This window comes from Anser anser, assembly GCF_964211835.1.
Source record: "Anser anser genome assembly, chromosome: 3".
Lineage (NCBI taxonomy): Eukaryota > Metazoa > Chordata > Aves > Anseriformes > Anatidae > Anser > Anser anser.
This window is the reverse complement of record NC_139722.1, coordinates 99206084-99217880: the sequence shown is the minus strand read 5'-3', so window position 1 is coordinate 99217880 and position 11797 is coordinate 99206084. Positions and strand designations below refer to the sequence as shown.

General features: G+C 42.3%; 1 protein-coding gene across 7 annotated transcripts in view; it reads right to left on the bottom strand.

Moving 5' to 3' along the window:
• Nucleotides 1-390: 390 nt before the first annotated feature.
• The window catches only part of TLR5 (toll like receptor 5), a 28717-nt gene continuing 17310 nt past the window's right edge, over nt 391-11797 (bottom strand). For 2 of the 7 annotated variants that reach the window (XM_083828530.1, XM_083828529.1), the window contains exons 2-3: nt 6581-6680; nt 391-3334 (exon numbers count right to left, since the gene is read on the bottom strand). In XM_083828530.1, coding sequence (XP_083684656.1) covers nt 748-3330 — 2583 coding nt within the window. In that variant the 5' untranslated portion in view covers nt 3331-3334; nt 6581-6680 and the 3' untranslated portion in view covers nt 391-747. The other 5 variants (XM_083828527.1, XM_083828528.1, XM_083828532.1 and 2 more) reach the window with 5 other exon arrangements.

Genomic DNA, 11797 nt, shown 5'->3' with positions numbered 1-11797 from the left:
GGATGCTCATTTCTCTCTGCAGGGCTGGAGGCAGCTCAACTGAGAAATTGCCAGACTGAAACGGCAGCAAATGAAGTAGCCCAATGACTGTAGTTTTACCACCAAACAGAGAAGTTGTGGAGGGGAAGGGGATGAATGAAATTCAAAAGTTGTACATTGCAGTTGAGAAGCTGTGGATAATTTAATAGAGAACAAATAAATAATATCCGTGTAACACCAATTTAAAGCATAAAGGTGTAAAGCACTAATGCTACTTTGAAACAGGGCATGAAAACTTACAGAGTTGAGAAAGCGCAGGAGCAAGTAATCAACGAACCAATGATCACATTAGGCTATACATGAAAACATACGTGGGTCATATACGGTACAATGGACTCTTTTTTTAGGGAAAAAAAAAAAAAAAGAATGGGCTTCTTCCCTTCCTCCTCTCACTGAAACAGACCTGTAAGTATGTAGCACTCTGTAAGTAGAATTAAGTTGTTTGAAACTAAGCATCCAAAATGTGAGAAATGTGAGGCATTTGTGATTCATTAATTCTTCTGAAAATGGGTGCCATAGTCCATAAAATAATTTCACTTCCTTGTATTTGCTGGTTGCTTTCAAGTTGTTTCTATGTTTAGTAGGATTAAAACTGAAAGTTATGTTTCTACCTGCTTCTTCATGGAAGAATGAAGCAAAGCATCTGTTTCTTCCTGCCATGGCACAGCTAGAAAGAGGGTATCTGGAAAGCCAGCAACCCATACACTGTCAATGTGAGAGTGTCGCTACAGTCTGCAGCTCTATACCATCGACATTCCTTTGCACTTTTTTTTCCTTCAGAATTTGGCAAGAAAGGTTATTTAAAAACCATTCTATATCTTGATAATCTTCAGGCCATCGCAGATATTGACTCCTTTGTAAATAGATTCGAATTGGTTTGTGCTTCATCAGTTGATACTGAGAAAGTGACCCAACTACTACCATAATGAGGACATCTTTCAGATCACTAAAGTACCTGCTCTGGGCAAAATTAAAGGCTTCCACACACCATCCATCTTTGAGAAACTGTCTGGTCACAATGCAAATTGTTTTTCTGCTGTTCCAAATGGCATCACGAATATTGTTGATATGTTCTTCCCCAGGCAAGAAATCTCGTTCCTCAAAGCACAAGGTAAATCTGTTTTTATCAAAATACTGTGAATCCAGGTGCTTTAGCAAAGAATTCTGGACCCATTCAAAATCATTTTTGCTGTAGCACAAATATGCGTCATACTTGTATTCACTTGTATCTGCTGCTGGTGGATGGCTGTCTATCATTTTTTTTGTGATAGTTTTATACCAGACAAAACAAATCCCCCGACAGCGAGTAAAAATGATGGCTGCCATTAAAAACATTACAAGGGTGATGGACGTGAAGATGAATACTGAGAATCTGAGTGTCTGCTGGAGTTCATCTTCATTGCAATTATATGTCAGAAATGACAGTGGTTCCCCTGCCAATGTAGGTGGGTACACACAGTACCTGTCAGACTGTGAGCCAGCTAGAGTCACATTGGTTTCATTTAGCCACTCTGTTAGGCTCTGTAAAGTACAATCGCAGACATAGTTGTTATGTGATATATCCAGAATACTCAAAGACATAAAGATTTCAGGCTCAGGGGAAAAAAGCTGGTTTCTAGACAAGTTTAGGTATCTTAGGCTTTGTGGAAAAATCCCAGGAGAGAGATGAGACAAGAGGTTGGAAGCCAGATCAAGTCCTTGTAGAGATATTAGGCCTCTAAAAATTCCCTGCGGAAGAGCACTAAGGTAGTTGTTGTTCAGAAGTAGAACCTGAAGTTTGGACAGTGGCCTGAACACATCCAGACATGAGTCTCTCTCCCACACAAGCTGTAACATGTTTTCTCCTAGATCCATAAAAATTAACTGATTGTTTTCTATAGCAGTAACAGTTTCCTCACAATAAGAGATGCGATTCTGTTTTAAGAAGATATACTGTACACCTGGAACTCGGAAAAGAGTATACAGTTCACCCAGATCTGCCAACCAATTTCTCTCTAATTCAAGATACGTTGCAGCTATTTCTGTGCCAGCTACAGACGTTAACTTATTGTCACCTAAAAAGGCATACGTCAGATGCGGAAAGGAAGGGAGTTTTTTAATGGCGTTGTCTCCGAGATTGATTATTTTCAGATTTACTAATTTACTGAATGATTTTTGACCAATCATCCCAATATGGTTTTGCTGCAAATCAATGTACATTACACTGTGTAGCCCCTCAAAAGTATAATCATACAACTCACCTAAAAGATTACTTGAGAGATTGAGAGTTCTTAGTTTTCCCAAGCCAAAAAATGCTTGCCTTTGGATTTGATTCACCTTGTTTCTGGAAAGGTTTAGTGATTCCAGATTACCAAGGCTTTTGAAGATTAATGAATTGAGAGAGAAAATGTAACCATTGGAAATATCAAGCACATGAAGATCACTTCTTGCTAGCCCTGTAAATGTATCCTCATCTGGATTTTTTAAGTTATTGAATCCAAATCCTGAGCCCATTGTATGAAAGCTAAAATTTAAAGTATCGATTGGAGTCCCATTAATGGCTGTACAGAAATACCGGACTTTCTGTGTGCTCCAGCCATTTTGACTAATGTCCAGTAAGTTAAATGTAATATTTCTGAAAAGATTTGGGCATTTGGCCCAGACCGTTTCATCAGTCTTATATAAACTAGTATAACTGAGGCTAAAAAATGAAAAGTGTTTTCCTTGGAAGCTGGTAAGATTGCTTTCACACAGGTTGGATATGGCATTGAATTTCAGGTTCACACTTTTCAAGACTGTTAGATTATAGAATAAGGAATGAGGCTGAAGTTTTGTGATTTGGTTCCCTGAAAGATCCAAGTCTTCTAATGAGCTCAAATCTTGAAAGTAACGCTCCTCCAGGATGGAATCTCCAAGGTTGTTCTGAAACAGCCGGAGTGCAGTCAGACTTGTCAAGCCCACAAAAGCATCAAGATCCAGCTGAAGAACCCTATTGTATCCTAAGTCTAAGACACGAAGGTTTGGCAGGTTCCTGAAAGCTTCTTTTCCTATGTTAACAGGAAAGACACGTTGTGTTCCAATTTCCAACAACCACAAATGCTCCAGCAGTGGAAATGAAGTTGCAGTCACTTGTCTGATATAGTTGAAACTTAGCAAAAGCTTCACGGTATTCTTTGGCACAGGTGGAATACCTGTGAGGTTGCAGGAATAATACACGGCGACTTGGGCTTCTGAATAACAGCTTCTAGATGCAAATATATCTCTAGCTAGTGATATTCCAAAAACAAGTACTAGCTGTTGATGTAACATCATGAATCTGTATGAAAGAAGTGAAAATAGTAAGCATTAATTCTGCTACTGACTATCTGCAGTAAGTTGTACAGCAGCTTTTTAACAGTTGTAGAATAGAAGACTAATGTCATGCTAAAAATTACTAGTGATTTGGATTTATCCTTTCTCTGAAGTCTAATAAGCATCATCTGATAGTCTCAGAAAATGGATCCTAAACAGACGTGAGCACCTCTGATATGAAAAGTAATTCTCCTGATCTGCATCTTAAGGTCAGCATCAAAACCCCAATAGTTAAGTGACCAATATCTTGGTCTAGCTATTTAATTTGCATCATGGAAGTGACAACACTGGTATATTAGCTTAGTTCCGTAATTGGTGATCCAAACAGGTTTAAACAGTTTGGATTACTAAAGTATAAATGCCGTCATCCAGTCATCAGAACAGGGCAGGCCAGTGCTGCCCTCTCCCTCAGCTCTCTCCTTGTGAGGACAACGACGCTATCTGGAATGTAGGTTGCTGTAACACCGTAGTGCCTAACAGCCATAGATGAATTTTTAAAAGGGGAACATCATTTAGGGCTCTGTGACTCTGAGATTAACCCTGCAATGTGAAAATGTTCTTGAAAGAGTGGTAAAATAGTTTTAGAACAGGCAGGTGCAAGGCTAACAGTGAAGAAAAAGAAAAATGTGGCAGCCTGAAAACAGTGCTGCAAGATGTGAAAAACTACACTTGCTGAACTGTAAATTGCTGTTATTGCAAAAAGGTACATAACATAATTTATGCAACCCAATGATGAATACATTTATTAATTTATTCACACACTGGATTTTCCATGCGTTATACCATCTGTCGGCCTGTCTCTCTCAGACATAAATCTCTTCAAAGCAAGGAAAGTCTTTTTCATTGAGCATGTTACAAAATAAAGCAAATTATTAGCACTAAAATAGTTGTTTATGTACTGTAGTTAAAAAAAAACAATGTTAGCTAAGGTTGCAACCATCTGCCTCTCCTGTTTAAACAGCATTATTTGAAATTATTTACTGACTGACAACCCAATGTAAGATTTTTTCTGACTTCCAGCAAAAATCTACTTAAAAACTGGTAAATGTGAGTCCTTGTGCAAGCAAATCCCCTGATGACTATCTAACAGCTACACGGTAAATCTATTTCAGAGAGGAAAGAGAGTTTGGCTTTGACCCAGTAATTGAAAAGAGGTAAATCCTGTTAATTATTATGATTTAAGCACACTGATTCTTTAAAGCACAAGTACAGAATGCTATGCAGAATTTAGGACTTGAACTAAAAACATCTTATGCTTGTTGCTGTCATACAAAGTGCACGGACTTCTAGGAAATGAGGAAGTATGTCAGTAGAAACCAGTCTGATATTCACATTTCATATACCAAAGGAAAGACCTAGACATTTTTATAGACTCCTCAAATAAGAATTACAAGGTTATAATAGTACAATGAAATCTCATTAACTTTGACACTGTCTCACAGAACCTAACATTTTTTGTTGATGTTCTCGAAGTCATCAGGTTATACTCAAATCTGAACCTGCAAGTATCTGACCATTGTGATTACTAAGATGAGTCTGTAAATTTCCACCTTAAGGGCTCAAATTTCAAGTGGGAAATACACACCCTACAAATTTGTATTTCACGTTTTTATCTTGTCAGCTTTTAAGACAGTTTCATGGTTTGGGTCAAGACCTTGTTCTTGAATGTGAAAGAGATGATGAATACAGGATAGAGTGCTAAATTCCAAAGTTCTGGCATTCAAATTTCATTCACATTTTGTCTTAGTAAAGTGTTTAGGATTTGCTCCAAATAAAAGCAAATTGCAGGCAATAAGTATCAAGATTCTTTTAAGAGATTTTAACTGCATCTATGGGGAATTATCCATAATACTACAAAATAATTATATTTTTTACCCTCTTTTTTTAACTTAACATGCACTGTTGAAATGGGGAAATTATAAATAGCCACCTATATAATATTTAAGTTACTACAAGATATTGTAGGTTATTAAAAAAAGACACAGCTAAACATATAGCAAGCAGATCATTATTTTACAGATGTTTAAATTCCATTCCAGGTATTTGCTCAAATGATATAGCTGTTTGGTTTTTTTTTTAAGTTTTGGCAAAGTCATAACACTAGCAAAACTGGTGACACATAGAAAGTACTTTGGAAGTCAACATTTAATATAAATGTATACCAACTTACCACAAGAAAAAGCTCAAAATGTTTAGAGTGGAGCTATGAGAAAACATTGTTTATTATTTTTAAATTAAAAAATGTACCTCGATTTTTACTATCAGAAAAAAAAAAAAAGGTAAAATATTTTTAACCACCTCTGCTTTTACATTTTATCTGCTTCTCTATATTATTGTAAGTTTAAAATCTCTTATCAATCTCTTAACAGTCCTTATACTCCACCTCAGCTCAGGTTTGGTGGTAAGGAAGGTTTCATTTGTAAACTGTTTCCTCCCTCAATGTTTTCTGCAAATGCTACTACCTTTTCCCACAGATCTTGGCTCTTCATGAGCAAGAGCAGGATGCTAGCAGTGTAATGCCTGTTACTGTGCTTGTGAAGACAAAGATTTTTAATGTAATAGAATCTCCCTATCTAGTACGTTGTACAACCCTTCACTATTAGGTACATCAGTAGCAATAATATAGGTACATTAGTACCTATAACCTTCTGGGAAGAATGTTTTTCCTACAAAATGACCACCATCCCGTTCAGTTACATGCATGTGCTTGGAGATGAAGGATTGTATAAATGCTTAATTTGTTATTGAAAAATGGAGCAATGAAGTTTAGAGAACGAGAGCTCTGCATGTGGGGTTTTGTTTCATTCTACTTCATTGATGTCAGAAGGGGTAAGCAGCAAAGGGAAAGAGAAAAGTAGCAGGAGGAAGAGGAGGAAAAACACAGCAAATGCTTTTGGGGTGGAAAGTCCTTAGCAGGTAAGTTTCTAAGCAATGGAAAGAACTTTTACAACGCAAGGTAAATATTCAACCTAGATCTAAAAGCAGCAAGCAAATGCACACAGAATGCAAATATTGTAGTTTTTGGCTTGGACTCCCTAGGAAGTGTGCATCTGGATCAGCGAAGGCAGATTCAGCTGCTTAGAGTAGTCTGGAACTGATCTATACCATTGCACTACCTTTTTTTTTTTTTAAACTAATTTTTGTTAACATGGTTTTAAATCACCTAGAAACTTTCACTAGCACAACAAAAAAGGAAGGGGACTGACAGTACCTGAGAGTGGATGTTGTAGTGCTGCCTGTCCTTCTCAGCACAGCTGTGTACACCTTAGGACATCGACAGAAGCTGTCAGCGAGCAAGGCCTGAAGTATAGCTGAAAAGAGGAACTAAGACTGTCACCTTTTTTATGTACACAAGTCAGGAAAAAGTTAGAATAACAGCTATTCCATGGAGAGTTGCAAAGCACTTGCCATTTCCCCTTCCATGTCCCCAGCAAAAATGCACTGAGTCCACATAAACAAAGAATGGGTTACGTACCCTATTTTTCTCCTTGCTGATGGCTGAGAATGTTCACTTGCTATTTAAAAAGTGATACAAAAGGAAAATTTCAGTCTCAGAAGTGGTTTTGCACAGCTTTTAGTGGCATGCTTACTCTCCTCAGCAGCACCTCCTGTTTCCGCCACATAACCTAGGTCAAATATGAACCAGCACAAGCCAGCTCAACTGATATGCACTTTTGTACTCATGAAAATAATCAGCTGACCTAAATAGTTCTGAATTTTCAGCCACAGCTTTTGGGGAACAAAACATCAGAGGTGCTGGCTAACTGGACAGGCTCTAGAGAAGAACAGTTTGATACAATTAACAACAAGCTTTAAAGAGTTTAAGATTTATTTCAGTAACTCATTGCAGTGACCATGATATCCTCCTATGGAGAATTTCCCTAGATGACGACTCAGTCAGAGGAATTGTGTTGCCCACCACAAGACCAGACTGCTTGAAATAATTCCATACAGATGAAGTCTTGTGATCAAGAATACTTGTAATTGAGGTGTGTGGGATGTTGTCAGCAGGTAAAGACTAGACAGAGGTAAAGCTGGTAAATTTTTATTTATCTGCACACACACACACACACAAAGGATGCGAATTGTTTGCTCATGCTAACTTTCACAAAAACATCTAGGCCATTTTCTGTAGGCCACTGGGTCACAGGTGAGTGTTGTGTATATATAATAAAGGTACCAACAAAGTGCTCCGTGCAGGCTCCCCCAAGGATGTAAAGCTGTTGCCTTTTCACATCGGCCTCCAGAGGGTCTGTAACTGCTGTGCAAGGCTCCTCAACCTGAGGTGCACCTGTGCAATGGCTGCACATACCGGGAGCAGCAGCAGGACATGGTGGTGCTGTGTAGGTTGACTAGCTGAAGGAAGGGCCTTTTGGATCAGATTTTGGGGGACTTGGCTGCCTAAATCCTGTTAAGTTCATATGAATAGAAAAATTCGCTTTTCTCAATCCCATTCTTCAGTTCCTGGGTCCCTTCCTGCCATACAAATGAAAGAGCCTCCCTATTCTGTTATACCTCTGTATCCACAGTCATGTCACAATTCCACAGAGAAGAGAGTCATTTCTACTTCTTGGAGAAGTGCTGAACAAGTTAAATATCCTTATCTAATATTCTTACATGATTTTCTTCACTCATGGTGACACTTATGGACATCTTTCTAAGAGACTGGTTATACACACTGACTGTGAAGGACTATCTGTAACTTGGTAAAATTTCTTAGGAAAAAAAAAAAAAGACCTTCAAAGAGCACCCTCTTTCTTTTAATCTCACGGTAAACCTGCTGACAAGGAGTTTGTTTACAATATTTACCTAGGCCATAATAGAGATCTTAAAAAATACATCACAACCAGTAAGCCTTTGTTCTTAGATTGGCCAGATAGACAGCTGCTATTGTGAAAGCATGTATTGCTGCTGTTATCCCATTAGATCAAATCTACCTACTGAAACAAAACCAAAAAAAAAAAAACCAACCCTCCAAGCTTTTGTCCAGGCTCTAAGCCATCCCAATATACGCATTTGTGCTTATAAAAAACGTGCAATGTAAACAAACCGTACATATGGGACCTGTCTAGTCAATTACAACCTAAAAAAAAATCATTCATTAGATGATTAATGAATGCGCCCCTTTGAAGCCCCTGAGCCTCTCCCTTAAGCTGCTAGGACGCTAAACTCAAATACAGCATTTTCCAACTTAAAATCAGAGAGCATATTATAGGGCAGGTGAGTACTGAGACAGTTCTTTTCACGGGTGGGGTCCTAAGGCAAGAAGGCATTATGCGATCAGGCAGAGCAGAAGGACCATAAAAAACAGCCACTGGTTTGGCTAATCAGGAGCTACATATTGGATGTAATTATCTAGATCCTATTCATCATTTAGATTCATTTTGATATCCCCTCAGATTATATGATGAGATGCAGGCATGCACACTTCAGAGAGTGTGATTCCTCTATCCTTCTTCTGTTATTACAGTTCTTTAAAACGACGTGGTTTCCAGAAGGGCAGGGAAAAAAAATGAATATATAGACTAAAGCATTCTGTAGTCCATTTCTCTGGGGGACAGGAGCAAACCAGACAGACGGGAGAGGGGGTGCTGTAGCCCCAGACTCCAGCTCCTGGAACCGTTTCGAGTGTCTCCCTCCTGAACAGAGGCAGCCTGCTTTTCTGTGCTTGAGCAGCCAGCTGGGTGGTTATTGCAGCGAAGGGACCCAGTGCTGGGCACTGGTCCATCTGTCAACCCCAGGCAGCCCAGGCTGCTCTGTCACTGTGTCTGTTGGGGGATGATGAAGGCAGAGAGAGCCTCAAATAGGCTTGAGAAGAGGACCAGCAAGGTTTCTTACGCTCTTCCAGGTTGTAAAGAAATGAATTTCTCAAGGCTTCAGTGAGGACAGTAAAAATTCCTGTTCTTTCAACTCACTGCTATGGTTGCTTCCCAGCAGGGACACTTGCTGTCTTGCACAAAGTACTTGTGCTCAAGAATTCTTACCTCATACCCTGAATCCATCTTGACTTCTTTTTCTTTGAAAGTTAACATGTGATAGCTGCCTGGTCTAGACTAGAAGCCACTCCAGTGAAGCAGCATTTCCCTTGAGAAACCAAGAAACGTAGCTATTGTTTTGGGCTGTGTTTTTCACATAGAGGATTTAGCTCAGGGACAAAAGGGCCTTTTTTTTTTTTTTTTTTTTTTTTTTGTGCTTGCAGGATAATTAGAAGCAGCCAAATTTAAAACTCTCACCTGGAAAAGATCAAAGAGATCATAGGAAGTAACTATCAGGAATGACAGCTGAATTGGATGTTGCACTGTCAAGCTTACAGGAGGTCAGCTTTCAGAGAATTGACAGAAAACCTTGGGGAAGGGGCAGCAAATGGAGGAGCAGCATTCAGACTAACTCCTAGGGTCACAAGCAGAATTTGGTATAGCCTTAACTACCAAACTAATCTTTTTATAAAGCCAGGCAGCACTGTCTTGACAATGAAATCGTGGCCAAGCATAAAACAGCAGTAAGTAGCTGAAGTCAGCAAACATGACTAAATGGCTACTTGGAAGGGAAATGGCACAGTAGCCACTCTTTCACTCCTGGGACCCAATCTGGGCAGAGTATTTATTAAGGAATTTTTAGAAGAGTGTGGAGACAGGTGTTGATAACAGATAACAAAGATGTTTGCTTTCGCAAGTATGTTTTTAAAAAAGCAAGCAAAAGATAACAAGCTGCAAATGGCCAGTGACAAAAGAACCATAAATGTATTGAGAGACAGACAACCAGTCTGGCCAGCATTTAAGTGAAGTTAAAAACCTCCTCCACTCCTTCCTGGAACTGAGATGTTGAAATGATACCTTCTGAATTTCTTTGCAATAGGTCTTAGATTAGAATAAATCTGAGTTAGCTCCAACTCAACAGTGGACGAGCAAAAACGTGGAAATTGCGCTCACGAGTGCAGGTGACATAAGTTTATGCTGCAGAACCTGTTGTGCAAAGGAGACACAGCAAGCAAACGAGGTAGAAGAGCAGCGAGACTGCCTGACACAGTTACTGCATTGAGGAAGCCTCCAGTACCCCGCAACACCAAACCTTTCCGTATTACAAATACCTACCTGTTAACTGCGCAACACTGGCTATTTTCATCCGGAGGCACTCTCCTCCTCTTCTGTTACTGCTCTTTCACCTCAGTGAATAACATCCAGGATTCATTAAAGACCTGTGTTTCTGCCTAACAGGGGGGGATGCTCTGCACAGGGGCCAAGGGAAGGTGGGGGAAGAGACCTGCTCTGAGCACATTTTCCGCAGCCTGGCTGCACACATGCCCACCCAGAGGGCATCCCGAGGGAACAGCCTGGAGGCCCTTCTTGCCCCTCCTGTTACGTGGAACCTAGTTCCTGGCTCTTACTGTCCCAATCAGCTTCTAGAAGTTCTTGCACGGCGACATAGCTTCAGAAAGAAGCCGAAGAATGGCAGAAAGCCTGTTGCCAGTCAGGAGGAGGGAAGGCCCGTGTCCCCAGGCAGAGGACAGAGCTGAGTGAACTCTCTCATGCCCTGGCCGAACGCTCCCAGCAATAAGCCACGGAGTTAAAAGCGTACAGTGACGGCTGACCACCGCGTTTTAAAACCAATCACGGCAGCCGCTGCCGCATTTCGGACAGCCACAGCTAGAAGGACGCCTGCATCAAAGCTCTCGCGCAGCGGAGCCGAAGGGGATGCCGACTGCCCAGCGCCGCCCGCCTCCCCGCACCGCTGGGGGACGGAGCTCCCCGTGAGCTCTGCAGAAGCGGCGCTCAGCGCCCGGCCCGGCCCGGCCCGGCGCCCACCTGCCCGCGGCTGCGCCTCCCTCAGCGAGCGGCCCCGGGCCACCCGCGCCACGCCGCCGCCCCCGCTCACCTCCACCGGCCCGGCCCGGCCCCGCCACCCGCCCGCCGGCCCCGGCCGTTAACGGAAACCCCGCGGGCCCCGGCTCGGGGCCGCACCTCCCCGGGCACGGCCGCTCCCGGCCGCGTTTCCCAGCCCCCCGGGGTGGCTGCGGGTAGGGGCGAGCGGAGCGGCCGGCCCCCGGCACGGGCCGGGAGAGCCCGGTGCGGAGCCGGGAGCCCGCAGCCCGGGGCCGGCCGTGCCCAGCTCCAGCGGCAGGGAAGCAGCGGGGGCCCGGGGTGTCGGCGGGGTGGTGGGCGGCGTGGCGCGGCGACGGAAGCCGAAGGAAAGGAGAAAGGCACGCAGGAGGAGTCGGCAGGGACTAACCGCCGGCAGGTGCGATGGCTCGAAGCGGGGGAGCCCTGACTGGCTGCCTGCGAGCGGCCGCTAGGTGCCGAGAAGGGGGTCCAGCTTCACCCGGCTTCTTCCAAAGAAGCGATTTAACGCGTGTGAGGTGATCCCGACACCTCGCCTCAGCCTAAACAACTAAAAAAAGCGCGTTTGTCAGCTGCTTGGTGCCTGAGCTGTT